This window comes from Cydia splendana, chromosome 6, assembly GCF_910591565.1.
Source record: "Cydia splendana chromosome 6, ilCydSple1.2, whole genome shotgun sequence".
NCBI lineage: Eukaryota > Metazoa > Arthropoda > Insecta > Lepidoptera > Tortricidae > Cydia > Cydia splendana.
The window spans coordinates 17862744-17880151 of NC_085965.1; the positions used below are offsets into that span (position 1 = coordinate 17862744).

General features: G+C 40.2%; 1 protein-coding gene and 1 long non-coding RNA gene across 2 annotated transcripts in view; both read left to right on the forward strand.

Moving 5' to 3' along the window:
* Window positions 1-12135, forward strand: part of LOC134791678 (uncharacterized) — a 40195-nt gene extending 28060 nt beyond the window's left edge. The window contains exons 4-11 of the mRNA XM_063762771.1: window positions 310-489; window positions 3009-3098; window positions 3373-3528; window positions 6311-6478; window positions 7337-7519; window positions 8388-8540; window positions 11531-11649; window positions 11949-12135. Coding sequence (XP_063618841.1) covers window positions 310-489; window positions 3009-3098; window positions 3373-3528; window positions 6311-6478; window positions 7337-7519; window positions 8388-8540; window positions 11531-11649; window positions 11949-12108 — 1209 coding nt within the window. The 3' untranslated portion in view covers window positions 12109-12135. The remainder of the gene's footprint in view (window positions 1-309; window positions 490-3008; window positions 3099-3372; window positions 3529-6310; window positions 6479-7336; window positions 7520-8387; window positions 8541-11530; window positions 11650-11948) is intronic.
* The window catches only part of LOC134791805 (uncharacterized), a 470284-nt gene that overhangs the window by 186247 nt on the left and 266629 nt on the right, over window positions 1-17408 (forward strand). The window lies entirely within an intron of this gene.

Here is a 17408-nt window from a genome sequence, read left to right on the forward strand (position 1 = left end):
ATCGTTTTCTATCGAGCAAAAGTCAAAACCTTAGGATTCGAATCGCGGAAGTCACTAGAAAAAGCCCTCAAGATTGCTAATTGAATGTATGGCAGCCGTATTGCGATCCAAAAAAGAGCTACGGCTTTTTAAAAACTTCGTTTTCTGAACCCACTGCACCTTAAGGTTCCGTCACATAGGCGCGTTTTCCAGGCGGGGCGTGAACGTGGCGTGAGCGTTTTATATGTAAAAGCGGCGCGCCCCGCGCACCCGCCGCCCGCAATACGCGCCTGTGTGACGGAGCCTTAATACCTACATAAATCCAAACAGAGTCACAAAGCCGAATTCATGTCAGAGCTGCTCAAGATCGCTGGTGGTCCCATCGTGTGGGCGGTGTTTCACAAAGCCCAGACTATTTTCGACGAGTACCGCGAGGAACAGCTCCAGAATTTACTAGAGAGTGCAGCGGTTGTTGAAGGACATGAAACATCGATGCCGATGGACGATAAGGTAAGTGGTATCCAGACGAAATGAAATGAAAGCGTCATCGTCAATCTCCAATTTTAGATTTATGGTGATATTAGAGCCCTCTAAATTGAAAAAATGCCCCAACGAAAATACTGGTGTCACAAATTGGTATTCTTGCGTCCACTTTATCGGTAATATCGGTCATTATCGGCGGTTGAATTCGGCGAGCCAAATTGGCGTTTGCGTCCGCACCTGATTCGATCGGGCAATTTAATTAGATTGGCGAAAAATTGACTAATCTGGATACGCCTGTATGTCTAGACGCTGACTGACACGAAAATCAATATTTTGGAATCATGCGGTGTTTATAAACGATTTCCCTGAGTATTTATAAGCGATAGTTATCTTTTTTAGGGATTGTACCCAAAGGGTAAAAACGGGACCCTATTACTAAGACTCCACTGTCCGTCTGTCTGTCTGTCACCACTCTATAGGGTTGCCAGATCAAAAGACGCTATTATCGGGAAAACATATAAATTTTTCGGGATTTTGGGACTTGAGTCGGGAAAAAAAAACATTCAAATTAAAGTACATATGTAATTGTATTAAAACAACGATATTTTACATTATTGGCACTACGCTCGACGACAGTTCGGAACTTGCAATTATTGTTTTATAACGTGAAGCTGTTTTTCGGGACAATTTTCACTTTGTCGGGTATCGGGAATAGACATGTGCGCCGCGCCGCCGCGCCGCCGCCTCCGACGATTTTTCCACGCCGCCGCCGCCGATAAATTTGACCGGCGTATAATCGGCGTGGGAAATTTTAATACCTATCGTATCTCATTCCATGTTGCGTAGTGAGTAGATAGTGTCAGAGATATAATTTAAAGATTCTTATGCTTTTTCGCTTATTATTTGCCAGTGAACCAAATTAGCATCATTTTTGTCGTTGCGGTGTTATCTGTGTGATAACGATTTAGCGTTAATTAAAACAAGATCTAGTTTCTGGATCTCAGGTTATTATTTGATATTTTATATTTGATATTTTCGCACAGCTTTTTTGTAGAACGCATTTTGTTTTACATCAATAGTCTCTTGATTGTTAATTTAATCAGTGAAGAAGAAGAATCAGTGAACTAAAGTCAAGAAAATAGCAGGTTCATATCCTAGGACATATACATGCTATTTTCTTCTTAGAATCTCCAGCAAGCTGTCACCACGATTATAATTGCGTATTTTATGATTTCTCGTATGATGCTGGTGACACGCATAAGGGTCATCATTTATGATAAATATGATTTGATTTATTTTAATACTTTATTTGATTTATTTAGCACATAATATACAATTTCATTTAAAATTACACACGATCAATCCATAGTAATTTTATGGTGATTATCAGCTTCTTTTACTTAACAATATATTATATTTCAATCAAAATTATAAAAGTCAGGATAAAGCTTCGTAATAAGCTATACCTAAACAATTATACCTACTTATAGGAACTTAAATCACCAAGTATCATCACTAAGCTAGCAGTAAAGAAAACAAAGTAGACCTTAATATTCCATAAAACGGGACACTTCAAAGACATTCTGTTGAGCGAATCAACCTGCCAGAGACATTTACTTTCGAAAACGATGACATCTTTATTCTAACATACATTTCTGTTAAACTTCAGTTCAGACATGTAGTAGATGTAGATGTAGTTCATTATTATTTCGTAACAAATCCTAGGTGAGGCGACAGCGGCTAGGAAAAGTCAATATAGATTTAAGACTTAACTTATAAAGATTTTTTTTGTGTTTTATTTGTATTCCTCTTACAAAGTAAGTAAAAATACTGCCTAAAAGCTGCCTAAAATGTAGCATTTTAATGTATCCTTTTTATTTTCATATATAAACATACTGTTGGTAACCGTTAGGTTAGTATTGGTAATAAATGGTTGCCAAGTGACATGATGGGATATAATTTTCGGCAATAATTTAGAAAACACACATAATATGTTTTGGATAGCCTAGTAAATACTCAGAAAGCTTTAATGTACAGTTTCTACAGCTACGTTCTCATGCAGTATCAAAAATTATGCCACGCCGATTTCACGCCGATCACGCCGCCGCCGCCGATGAAAAAATCATCGGTCGCCGCCGCCGATGATTTTGCCATCGGCGCACATCTTTAATCGGGAACACATGCTAAAAATCGGCAGAATCCCGCCAAATCCTGACCATCTGGCAACCCTAGTCACCAGGCTGAATCTCATGAACTGTGATAGTTGCCGCTATAACAACAAAGACTAAAAACAGAATACAATAGTGCGTTTTTTGCGTAATGGTATGGAACTCTTCGTGCGGAAGTCCGACTCGCATCTGGCCGGTTTTTACCAATATGATGGTTACATCTAGCTTTTGCCACAATATCTAATAACGATTACATTGCGCAAAAGTTTTGCGCGTTTTGTGCAACGTAATAGTATAGATATCACTGGTCTGTGAGTAGATGTAAAGTGATTGTACGAGTAGTGTTCTGCTCTGGAAACAAGATAATATTTCTTACAGGGCAAGAAAGATCCACGTCGTAAACCTTCTGCGACCGAAGCTGGAGATGCTGGGGCTACTCTTCCGGCTCCGAAAGACCCACAGCGGGAGGTACTGTGAGAATATCACTACCTACACCTTATAAAACAAAGTCCCCCGCCGCGTCTGTCTGTTTGTGTGTTCACGATAAACTCAAAAACTACTGAACGGATTTTCATGCAGTTTTCACCTGTCAATGGAGGGATTCTTGAGGAAGGTTTAGGTGTATAATTTGTTAACCCGTGCGAAGCCGGGGCGGGTCGCTAGTATACAAATATAATAAGTAGCCACCATAGTTATAAATGTAAATATTCATTGGCTAATTGATTGTTGATTATCTTGACAGCTTGAAGTATGTTTGGCTCAATGGACATCTATCATCAGGTCTGTGAAAGACAGCCAAAAACTAGAGGAAGTGGAGTTAATATTCAGCGATGGGACGAAAAAGAGGATTTGGAAGATTAACAGACCTAAACCGGAAGTCACTGAGACTGTGGATTATGTACGTAAATACATATACAGAAGGCGATTATCAAACCTGTTAAAGGACAAAATCTATCAAGCGAACTTTATCTAATCGTGGTAGTTTAAGTTCCGAATTAACGAAATTACTTTTACATGTGAAGATTACGCGATAGAAATGGGATCCGGTCCGGTCCGTTTTGAAAAAATGACACACTAAGTAACTTACCTACTTATATGATTATGATCCGTCTTTTGTATTAAGGGAAACTAAAGTCCCCCCAACTTCGAGCAATACAGGCTTCCGACACATTGGAAGGGAGGGGCCCAAGCGATATCTTACCTTACAAATCGTTCTGCCATTTTTTGCGGGGAGAAAGGAGCACACAGTCGCACTTCTCACACACTTACATACAAAATCCAATCTGTAATGACGACACAAATACATAGAAAATGACACACGTCAAAGACAAATCTTGCAAACCTCGATCTCTGTTTGTGTACGGATGAGTCACAAGCAAGTCACAAGTGTCACAACACGCACACTAACACATTTTCGTCGAAGTATTTTATTCATAGACCTATATAATAGGGACAAGACATATTGTTCTATACGTACAATTGCTTATAGAAATAGCACCCATTTTGACGGCACACACATAAATATATATCTATCTCGTTTTTACTCAGCACTGTAACCCATAGCAAAAAAAGGTGACAGTATTTCAGTACGGACATAGTGTTCCATGAAAATACGTAAATACCTAATGCGGCCGAAAATCCGCCATGTTTAGTCACCCAAATGTCATTGTCTGTCAGTTCAGCAGGTACTTGTCCTGTCAAAAAGTCGTGGTGAAAATTAAAATTATTAATTATCTTTCAATATTTTGCTTGTGATTGAAAATAATTGAAGCCAAATGTGAATAATTACGTCGCGAATATGCCAGTGTGTAGTGTATTAGGGTGCGGCATAAGAAAACCACCAAATCAGCCATCTTTAACCATACACAGGTACGCTATAATTTACATGAAAAATATTGGTTATTGTTAATGTTCCTGGGAAATTTAAGGAATTTTCACATTATAAATAGCAAGGTTCTTCTGTGCAGTTATAGATCATGAAGTGATTGGATTTATTTAACTATATTTTTACGCTTAAATAATGTAAACATTTCAGCTAGGGTTGTACCTACTTTATTTATCGACTTTGATATCGATATATTATGATTGCCTATTTATATTTTCTTATTTTATCATGCTACCCCCGCTTCAAACCAACTAAATTATCTTAATTTAATAATTAAATCATTTTTATAGCTTACCAAGAAATGAACATAAAAAGAAAGAGCTGGAGATGGAGACCCTGACCGACTCTCGGGAGCACTCGGGTCCGTGGGGTCGTTACTCCACAAGCTGCCCTGCGGGCTTTTTTATATCATTATTAAAGTTTTTTTATATAATTCGACATTAAGAGACCATATACATACCTATAGTTGTAATTTATAAAATGGTTAATGTATTGTTATTATTTTTGCTTGTATGTAAATTCAATGTTGACGTATAAAATGCCCTTGTGGCCTATTTGCTGAATAAATGTTGAAGAAGTTGAAGAGCGGAAGTCATTCCTTATTTTTGTAATAAAAAAATGTTCTGAAGGTGTTTTGTTTTTTTTCACCCGTCGCTTAATAAGCTTGAATTTTGTATCGCTCTCACTTATAGATACGGCGCACCAAGGTCGAGGTGCAGTGCAGTAGTGTGTTACAGACTTCAGGGTTAGCAACACAACAAAATTGATTGTAATAGAGAGGTAAAGTCCAAGAAAAACACGTACACTTATTCTGACATCCAAAACAGATGGCGCTGTACTGCGCCATGTGTTTTGCGGTCACTAAGTTGACAAACGTCAACTTTTGAAAATCAGTGTTACCGCAAAAATCGCAATATGTATTGAGTAGTACAGCGTCATCTCGTTTACCTGTCAAATTTGAAGCACGAAATTGTCCTAGACTCCACACATCTTACTCAATCAAAGTATCTTTTCACATAACAATATACTAATAAAGAATTTTTATTTATTTACTTACTTCCTATTAAAACATAAACTGCACAAATAATACATACTTAGTATTTTAAATAAAATGAGCCGAGAACGTTAAAAAGGTATCGATGTATCGATAAAACCTAGTAACAGTAAAAATCTTCTGGGCAGCACTAAAACCGCCATGTTTAGTCCTAAGATGACGTCACAGTGGCACGCATTATTCGTTGACGTTTCACTTCCATAGGTTTCATATTTCAGTGATTTTATTGTATTCTGACAGATGAGAAGTCGGATTTGTCGCTCGACCGATCCGCAATTTGTACTGGGCGAGCAAAATCGATAAATCCAACAATTACATGAGACTAAAATATAATAATTGTGTTTAAATATAATTAAACGTATTATATGTAAAAAAAAAAAAATTACATGTGAAATGTAACACCTTCTTTTTGTAAATTTGATGTCTCTGACCTCTTTTTACGACAAAAAAGCGAGCAATTAGGCATTTTTTCTGCTGCTGTGTTCACGCGCGCGTCTGGACTCGGTCTAGTGAAAAATCCGAGCGCAACTAGTTTTATTACCCGCGCTAGATCAGTTGATCTTGTACCTAGGCAGAGGGGAAATAGTGCGAATGCCGCCTCCCTTCCGTGTTGCTCGAAGCCCCCCAACATCCAAATTATCTCCGGCGATAAATCATTAGTATTAATAACTCGTTGCTAATATTTATTAAGTTTTCTGGTACCTACGTGCGCATGTTGTATACCTAGTTGCTAATTTACAGCTTCAGTTACTACCGCAAGCGCTGGCCAAGCGAATATTGAATTTTTTGCCTCGGGTGGAACTGGCTGAATGTGCGCGGGTCAACCGATACTGGGCGTATCTCGTCGAAGAACTCAAGTCCGAGCTTGCCGCACGTCTCAGAATTGATATGGACATTGCAAAGCTGACGGTAAGACTTTTCGAATAGCATTTATCTGGGTAAGCTAGTTCCATTCATTAAAATTGCCAAGAATCTTTACGAGGGCTACATTTACGAACCAGGCTCCGTGGACAACGTGCCAGTCGCTAACGCAACTGTCACTGTCACACTAATATGAAAGAGTGATAGAGAGACAAAGTAATTCGTTGGCGAAGTGCAAGCGATCGTCACCTTAGCTAGGCCGCCAGTTGCGAGGGCACCACGAGTTTGCTCTCGTAGATTTAGATGCATCTCACGCGACCGATACAGGGGTTTTGGTTGACGTCCAGAATGGATGTGATTGACTTGAGTCCGCATTCACTCGGCCGAATTTCACCTTCCCATAGAAACGGAGTTTCGTTCTCATTTTAAAACTACGAGTTGGATGCCTGTAATTATTAGCCGGTTAAACAAGTTTGTCAGTAGAAAAAGGCGCGGAATACAAATTTTATATGGGACGAAAACTCTTCGCGCCTAATTTTTTTAAATTTGCCGCTCTTTTCTACTAGCGGATGTGGCTTGACAGAGTATAGCTCCACAGCGTATAAAACAAACGAAATATAGCAAAAAAAAGTTTTGTATGAAAATCTTAAATTCGCTGTAAGTATTCTTTTTAACTATCATGGTATCTGAAACTACATAAACTAATTACAGGCAGATATACCTTATGTTATTGTAAGTACAAAGTTTTAGAGCAATCTAGCAAGTCATTTTAAAATGAGAGCGTAACTACGTTTGTATGGAGAACTGAGCTTGCTGCGGACTCTTTACTTTGGAAGGCCATGAGCACTTTACATGGTCATTTGAGGCCTAACTGAACCCTTAATTTATCTCTACCCCTCATTTCAGGATATAATGCTCCGTCATGACACAATCAACCAGAGTATGGACACGTTTAACACCGTGACTACGACCTCAAGCAGTGCTCTTACGTCTCGACAGTGTATAAAACGGCAGATTAACTCCAAGCAGCCCAGCCAAAAGTCTGGGGCTACAAATATATTAAAATGCGTTTTGCGTGATACAAAAATTGTAAGTGTATTTCTTTATTGTAAGCAGCAAACCACGCTCATATGCTGCGCATAGTAGGTATGTATGTAGTCATAGTCATACCTACTATTATGCCGTCTGATACAGAAATTGTTGTTTTCAAGTAAAAGTTAACTTAGATTTTATAATGACGAAGCCTGGTTGCGGATATCATCCTTGGTATGTTTGGGACGAGGCATGTTGCTGATTTGCATTTGTAGCCACCGGACGAAGCCTGCGTTGCGGATTTCTTATTGCAAACATATGTAAGTACATTAAGTTAAATAATGATATGTAATGAAATTGATTTATATTAATAAAATTAATTTAAGAGAGTAAAAGTTGGACATTGGACGTCTTTCAGCTGATATGATGAATGACCCATGTTAATCTAAGACTATAATTATATAAAGATACTAATTAAAAGTAATTATACACTCTGGCAAGCCTGCTTTGTCAGGTAAAAAAGACAGCTATTTTGAAAAATATTGGCGCGAAGGATCGATCTCCCATAAGCCCGCTCCACACTCGTAACTCACTCGATTTCGCAGAATCTGCGATCTCGACTCCACACACTCGCGTTGTCGGCTTCGATTCGCGCACGAGTGTGGAGCGGGCTATACAAATTTTGAATTGCTCACTTTTTTCTACTGACAAAGTTTGCTTGCCAGAGTAGGTATATAAGCTCCTTAATAAACAGCGTGTCCTCTAAAATTTAGTCGCATAGTCTGTCGTTGTTCGGTCACATGCCTACTGATAAAAAAAGAGTATCTTTTAAGTATATTGAATATATAATATATCTTATTTTGGATTGCTACTTCGTAAATCGTACCTATACTTATGTCACTGTTGTTGAAATTACCTACTTCAGAAGCTGCCTCCAATTTGTAATCTGGCAGAGCTTTCGGAGAGGCTAGACCGCCGGGGCGCGGCCGACGATAGTTTGGTGGATTGGTGCAAGACTGTACTCGCACAATACAATCCCGCAAAGGATGGGGTCAATCTACCCCCCATAAGAAGACAAGTAAGTATTATTTTACTAGCAAAAAGCAGAACTCCGCGAGCACTTACAATGCTCGCGGAGTTTTTCTACCTAAACGTACCGGACCTCGACTTTGATCCAGTCCGAGGCTTGTTCCATGTTCGATCGAGTGGGTACGTAATAAGTCCGTTAAGGACGCAGCTATAAGTGAGAGCAAGAAATAAATATACCTACTAATTGGACCCCGGTCGCTGTCCGGTACGCCTGTCTGTTATAGCTTTTACTTTGTCCATTAAAAACGTGTCCAGACGAAAAAATCAAATTGCCAATATCATCCACACGTAATATACAATTTCATAAGCGCTTATTACATCCTACACGGTCGCCCAGTACTTTTTGTAAGGAAGTCAACTGGCTTTCCTACATAAAGTAGCTAACACACTACCGCACCGCACCAATTGCAATTGTGGGTGCGTCCCACAATGACCTTGGTGCGGTGCGGTAGTGTGTTAGCTACTTAATGTTGGGTCAGCAAGCCAATGTCCTTGAATTTATTTATGCGTCCACGCCACACAATTGAGCGTAAAATTATCCCGTCTGGACGCCTACTGGCGGTTATCATGCTGCTCCGCACATAAACTTACGCATAATTTGCTCTCTTAAGTGCTCATCATGTTGCAACAAACTTGAGTTCCACTAAATACTGCCAGGGTTCAGCTACAGCTCTATCTTGAGTATGTCCTAAGTGCTCAAAAAGTTGAGTCAGGTGACCAAAACAGCGTGTGCCTATGTTGTATAAAACCCGAGCTCCACTAGTTACTGCCAGAGTTCAGCATCAGCTATCTTGGGTACTACTCTACCTAGTGATCAACATGACGAGTCGGATGTCCAAAATAGCGTGTGTCTATGTTGCACCAAACCCGAGCTCCACTAGGTACTGCTAGGGTTCAGCATCAGCTCTATCTTGGGTACTACTCTCCTAAGTGCTCATTAAGACGAGTGAGATGACCAAAACATCGTTTGCCTATATTGCAACAAACCTGAGTTCCACTAAATACTGCCAGGGTTCAGCTACAACTCTATCTTGGGTATCTCCCAAGTGCTCAAAAAAACGAGTCGGATGACCAAAACAGCGTTTGCCTATGTTGCACCAAACCTGAGTTCCAATAGGTACTGCCAGGGCTCAGCATCAGCTCTATCTTGGGTACTGCTCTACTGCTGTCCCAAGTGATCATTCTGACGAGTCGGATCTCCAAAACAGCGTGTATCTATGTTGCACCAAACCTGAGTTCTACTAGGTACAGCCAAGGTTTAGCATCAGAACATCAGCTCTATCTTGGGTACTGCTCTACCAAATGCCCATCAAGACGTGTCGAATGACTAAAACAGCGTGTGCCTATGTTGCACCAAACCTGAGTTCCACTAGGTACTGCCAGGGTTCAGCATCAGCTCTATCTTGGGTACTGCTCTCCCAAGTGCTCATTCTGACGAGTCGGATGTCTAAAACAGCGTGAATCTATGTTGCACCAAACCTGAGTTCTACTAGGTACAGCCAGAGTTCAGCATCAGCTATCTTGGGTACTACTCTACCAAGTGATCATCATGACGAGTCGGATGTCCAACCCAGTGTGTGTCTATGTTGCAACAAACCTGAGTTCCGCTAGGTACAGCCAGGGTTCAGCATCAGCTCTATCGTACTGCTCTCCCAAGTGCTCATCAAGACGTGTCGGATTACTAAAACAGCGTGCGCCTATGTTGCACCAAACTTGAGTTCCACTAGGTACTGCCAGGGTTCTGGGTCATTTTGTTGAACTGCATGCCGACGTTGCAATTGGCGTGCAGTCGGCGTGCAGTTTCCATACAAGTTGCAGTCGGGTTGTAGTCCGTCTGTATCGGCCCTATTAATGAAGTTTGTGAATACAAACTTCAGTGATTTAGGGCCGATACAGACGGACTAATATGCTTATCTTTATTTATAATGTTGGAAATTCTAAGCCATAGTAACACTAAAACTGTTTCTCAAACTGAAAATACCTGATTTAAGTTTGCTAACACAACATGACTGATCAGTTCATCGGCATCACAGAACAGAACATACGAGTAAATTGACCTCCTCAGTAAATATACAGCAACATTTAATGTTCTAGTATTCACAGACACTTAATTGCTAAATTGGGAATCAAACCGAGCGAAGCGAGATGGGTCAGAATCCAAAATTTTAACCCTTTTTGGTATTCATCGTTGTTATAGCACATAGTACATTAGCCCGAATTTTATTTCATAATTTTTCTAACAGATGGCGCTAGTAGTAATACAAAGTGTTATTCCTTTATTTTATTTTTTTAGGTTTATAAAATGATATTTTTATGTTTGATAACACATCTAGATATGAATTTAAATTACTATGTTAAATTTCAAACTTATCAGTGCGATAGTTTTTCCGGAAAGTGTACCACAAGAATGCATAGTTTGTCGAATAGTGATAGGGCTCGCTTCGCTCGCCCTAATAAGCTCTGTTTTTATATTACAGATATTAAATTCGATTACAATTTATTTTATTAGGTACTCCTTGCTCCGGAATATGGATTTCTGAAAACAATAGCTAGCCCAATGATATTTTATGTATACCTAAGTAAATATCATTGGCATATTAAATCTATTAAGAACGGGTCACTCACGTATTTTAACTCGAAATACGCTCGACATGTTTCACTCCGTAGCGAGGAGTATCATCAGGAGCTTGCGTTGACGGTGATGGACCGGCGCAGACTGCGGGCCGCAGCCGCGTCCCAATATAACTTTACTATGGATTGTAGTACGAGTAGCCTAGAGAAGGGAGGAGAATGACGCAGACCAAACTCACACCTATGGCGCTTAGTACACCGGATACGATTCGCATGTCGTCGTGTCGCTCCGATGTTTGAACGAGTCAACGCTATGCACGTATTATAGCGACATCCCGCTCGCACATCAGAACGACATGCGAATCGTATCCAGTGTGCTAAAGGTAAGCGCCTCTATTCCTCTCGCAGTTTCCGTCGATGGATAATGGCATCATGGACTTTGCCGGCATCACTTTCCCGTGTCCTTTGATGAGTATGAGACTGAATCTGCCCCTGAAACCGCCGCTATGCAAGGATCCTACCGCTACGTACGTAATTTATATCCATGTATAGTGCGGTTTTTTAATGATACCACAGAATAAATAATAGTACTAGGTACAGAAGACTCACTCTCTAACAAAATGCGTCTGTTACGATCAGGAGTCAGGACAGATATGGCCGCTAGAGGTGGCGACAGCGCCACGCGCGGCTTATGGCTAGCCACCGAAATTGGTGTGGAACGGATGTACTTGTAGCTACCTGTTGCAAAGCGACGAAATCGCGGAGTGAGCCACGCCTGATAGTACCTACATACTATTTTCTAAAGTGTCTGAACTTTATATTTCAGATCCTCGTACAAGAAAAATAAAACTTCGAACATCAGTGCTTCAAAAGTCAGATTTTCAGAGCTGTACAAAAAGGGCTGCATACGTTATAACCTTTGGAGCCGAGATTTTTCGAGTCTCTATACCGCTTCGAAAATTGCTAGTTATAAATCCCCAGTTTAAATAGACAAAAAATGAATCTTCTAGCTACTGCCCAGTTTGTCTTTTAATTGTTTTAGATTGATTTATTATCTCATGTAGGTGGCATGCATGAAATGTAGGAGGCAGCACAGAAGCCCTCTGTTTTTTGGCGCGAAATGTAAATGTCAAGTTTAAGCTTCCAATGTAGCCCACAAGATGGCAGAACTTACAATGCACAAGATAACGGACGTGAACTGTAGAGGGCAGCACTTGCTTTTGCGTGAAGTGTCAATGTACAGTTTCTGTTTCCGATTGTTGTCACAAGTTAGCAGACCCTCTAACGCGCACGGCCCCTATCTGGGTTCAGTTTTATAAAGCAAGTGTAGGTTGTAGGTATGCCACGAAAATAGAACATGTAAAAATACGCGCCTTACCATTTATGTACGCAAAGTATGCGTAATGCGTAATCAGTTTATTGAAACGCCTGATGAAATGCTACGTGCGAAACTTCATGACTTTGTTATTACTATCATAAAAAGGTAAAGCGCTTATTTTTACATGTTCATGCGACAAGCTGACGTTCTTTCCACCGCGATACAACCGGCTGACGATATTTTTTATTCACAATAGCATCTAAACTATCATCTGACAAAGTATCAAGCGGGAGGCGATGACTATTAATTAATATTTTTTACGTGTTTCGGTGACTGCCATTCCTTAACCCACCAACGGAGCGGCAGCTGACGTCCACGAGGGTTCATCATACATAGCCGTTAACCACTATACGAGTTTTCGCCCGGGAGGCGATTGGTCATGGAAATCTGTTCCTGGCTCGCATTCTAGCGCTGCGAAACGAAAAACCGAGAACAAGTCGTATCCAATAGGGGGTATAACTACCGCCAGAGCACTAAGCTAGCTAGTAAACCATAGAGTAACTTAAACATACCGCGAAAATCGAAATTTAGTTATGTGCCTCTTTAACGCTCGAATATGCAAGAGTGATGGAGGAAGAGTGATGACCTAGAGAGGTTAGAAAACGAAAAATTGATTTTCTTGTTTCGTGGTAGACCCCCAGATTGTGATGGATTGTGGTAGTTAGAGCCCCCTACGCAGAGTTTCGCGTATAGTTGAATAGAGAATATTATAGTTGGTCAAGCAAATCTTGTCAGTAGAAAAAGGCGGCAAATTTAAAAAATGTAGGCGCGAAGGGTACCGTACCGTAGAAAATTTGAATTTCGCGCCTTTTTCTACTGACAAGATTTGCTTGACCAACTATAATAATTATTCTCTATTCATATTCGAGTAAGTATATTCTCAACTTCGCGCGTGCTCAAAGAGTATAGCAAGTCGCGTGCTTCACGCACCAGGTACAGGGTGCTTTAGGCCCCATTCGCACGGGAGCTTTTTCAACGCGCGTTAAAAAAGCGTTTGAATGACACGAATGGATAACCATGTAGTCCATGTAAGTATTCACACGAAGGCGGTTTTTAAGCGCGGCGCTTTTTTATCGAGCACTGTTCGATTTTCGGTGTTGAGCGTTGGCCGTTAATTGAATTGATCATACGGAACTCCGTGTGTCTGGGGGCCGATTTTTGAATTTCGATTGCTCGATTTCGTCACACGAAAATCGGTAGAAAACGGCGAAATGCTAATTTTTGAAAAACGAGCGATCGAAATTTGGAATCTAGTGGTAATGACCACTCGATTTCAATTGTATTAGTAGAATTTAAATGCCTAGTAAAAATGCCTTATAGTGGGGATATTATTGAACGAAATACACGAAATCGAGCTGTCGAAATTCAAAAATCGGCCCCCCTGTTCTCACAAGCGTTAAAAAAGCGCCGGCCCTGCTGTCAGTTGGCTGTCAAGTGTCAATTTTTATTATAGACGGTCAAGCAAATCTGGTCAGTAGAAAAAGGCGCGAAATTCAAATTTTCTATGAGACGATATCCCGTCGCCCCTACATTTTTCAAATTTGCCGCCTTTTTCTACTGACAAGATCTGCTTGACCAGCTATAGTTTCACCTTAAAAATGTCAACTTGGTCAATGTCAATTTTTGGCTAGCCAGACTCTAGTGCTATATTACTTACTTTACTCTTTGCTCTAGTGGCTAGCCAAAAATTGTTGACAGATATTTCGTTGTTGTGTCACCAATTGTCTATGATTAAAAAAAAGTCATGTCATTTATTCAAATTGTTTGCGGTTTATGATCGGTTTATTTTAAATAATATTAATAATGTCTATACTGAGTGAGGTTCGCAAACTATTATTTAAGCTCGTAAATAATTACGACAATGTGCGAAGTCGACGTGTAGCGTTGTATAACGAAAAACTGCAATGTTTACAACTCCTAAACAAATGTAAACAAATTAGGAGGTTGGTGCTCTATAAATAGCTTGATACTTAGCATTTAGCATATTTGGCATAGTACTTATGTATTTTTTTGGTGATGGATTAATATTACGATATTATCGAGCTAGATCTTATTTACACTACATTTCATTTTTCGCCTTGTAAAAATGGTATATGGTGAGAAAGTGTTAACATATGTGTTTATTGTTGACTGTACACACAGCAACACTCCTGACTATACATCAGTGGACCTTATTACAAAAGGCATAAGGTCCACCGATGTACAGTTAACAGTGTGGGCGACGGTACTTTACACAGTGGTAGAAATTATGTGAGCTGACTTTGAGTGCACGTCAACGTATATTTAATAGTGTCCGACCGAAGGTTCGGTTTCGGTTTCGGTTTCGGCCAGTTTCGGCCAAAAAATCATGTTTCGGCTGTAGTTTCGGTTTCGGCCAAAAAACGGCCGAACCTTTCGGCCGGGCCGAAACTTACGAAATGGTACTTCGTACTATGAAACTAAACTATGTGACAAAGACCAAAAGTTGGGGAATAAGTAGGACAACAATATTAATATGTACCTACATATACTGATTCATGTATAGGTACAGAAATTAATTGGTTTATTATAAAATACAATTCCACTAATGAGGGCGCCACTAGACGGTCGACGCAGTCTTAAGAGGCTGTTAATACCTATAACGCGCACACTGTCTAATTCTAATTGTATCGGAGTAAATGAGATAGCACTGTCGTATGTTACTGGGCCTGGGCAAAGGAATAATAAGAAAACTCATCATCTTCCTCGCGTAATCCCGGAATTTTTGCCACCGCTCATGGGAGCCTGGGGTCCAATTGACAACTAAGTAATCCCAAGAATTGGCGTAGGCACTAGTTTTTACGAAAGCGACTGCCATCAGACTGACCTTCGAACCCAGAGAGTAAACTAGGCCTTATCGGGACTAGTGCGGCTTCCTCACGATGTTTTTCCTTCACCGAAAAGCAAATAGTAAATATCAAATGATATTTCGTATATAAGTTCCGAAAAACTCATTGGTACGAGCCGGGGTTTGTACCTGCGACCTTCGGATTGAAAGTCGCACGATCTTACCGCTAGGCCACCAGCGCTCAAGGAAATATCTCGCTTTTTAATACAATGGACATTGGTTGGACACGGCTTTGACTTCGCATGAAAGTTCGCCTCACTGGGGCACTTCGGACGTTTAGGCCCAGGTGAAGATCGGTACCCGGCCTTGCGATATTGTCAACAAAAAATTCGCGCTCGCTGCGCTCGCGTTTTTGGTTGACCCTGTATCTACATGTTAGCTTGATTGACTGGTGAATGAATAGAGTTAGACCAAGAAAGTTCTACAATAATTTTCATAGCATACGCATACGCAGTGCAACTAGTGCAAATGTTATTTATACGACATAATTTCACAGAAGTTTTGACGTTTAAAATAACACATGCACTGCGTGTGTTATCAAAATCGTTGCAGAATTATCTTGGTCTAACTCTAGTAATTTTCTTAAAAAACTGCTTAAGTAACATCAATTTCAAGGACATTGGGTGTTGACAGCCCCATAATATGTGTGTAAAAGCGGTTTTATGACATTTTTTCAACGATTTTAACAAGTCTACAAAAGGTTCGGTTTCGGTTTCGGTTTCGGCCGAAACTAGAGCCAAAGCCGAACATTCGGTTTCGGTTTCGGTTTCGGCAAAAAAACATGTTTCGGTCGGACACTAATATTTAACTTATATCCTTAGGTACCTTACGTGTGCATAGAAAATCAAAAATATTTTCTAGTATCAAAACTATAATTCCTACTACACAAAGTGTGACCAGCCCAAGATTTTTTGAATTTCCCGCCAAACATTTGTGTAATATTTCAGTAGCCAGACTCTAATTCCTGAAATATTCAAGCTATATTCAAATAATACGTCGTAATAGCAAATAAAGTATGGCTTTGCTGAGATGCGTACGTGGCAGTACAAGTGATTTTTAAGCGTTCATATGAACACAAATATTAGAAACGGTAAAAAAGCGCCAACGTCGGGTTTTAACGCAACGCTTTTTAAGCTGTCGTGCCAATGGGGCCTTAGCGTATAGCAATTAGTGTCCGACCGAAGGTTCGGTTTCGGTTTCGGTTTCGGCCAGTTTCGGCCAAAAAATCATGTTTCGGCTGTTGTTTCGGCCGGGCCGAAACTTACGAAATGGTACTTCGTACTATGAAACTAAACTATGTGACAAAGACCAAAAGTTGGGGAATAAGTAGGACAACAATATTTATTAATATGTACCTACATATACTGATTCATGTATAGGTACAGAAATTAATTGGTTTATTATAAAACACAATTCTACTAATATGTACCTACATATACTGATTCATGTATAGGTACAGAAATTAATTGGTTTATTATAAAACACAATCCTACTTAATACATATAACGCGCACACTGTCTAATTGTATCGGAGTAAATGAGATTAGTACTGTCGCATGTTACTGGGCCTGAGCAAAGGAATAATAAGAAAACATCATCTTCCTCGCGTAGTACCGGAATTTTTGCCACGGCTCATGGGAGCCTGGGGCCAATTGACAACTAATCCCAAGAATTGTCTTAGGCACTAGTTTTTACGAAAGCGACTGCCATCAGACTGATCTTCGAACTCAGAGAGTAAACTAGGCCTCATCGGGACTAGTCCGGCTTCCTCACGATGTTTTTCCTTTACCGAAACGCAAATAGTAGGTAAATATCAAAATGATATTTCGTATATAAAAACTCATTGGTACGAATGGTACGAGTACGTCAAGAGTACGTGGCCGGGGTTTGTACCTTGTGACCTTCGGATTGAAAGTCGCACCAGCGCTCAAGGAAATATCTCGCTTTTTAACACAATGGACATTGCTTGGAGTCTGTGCTCAACTACTTATCCTGAAGCCTGAAGCACGGCTTTGACTTCGCATGAAAGTTCGCCTCACTGGG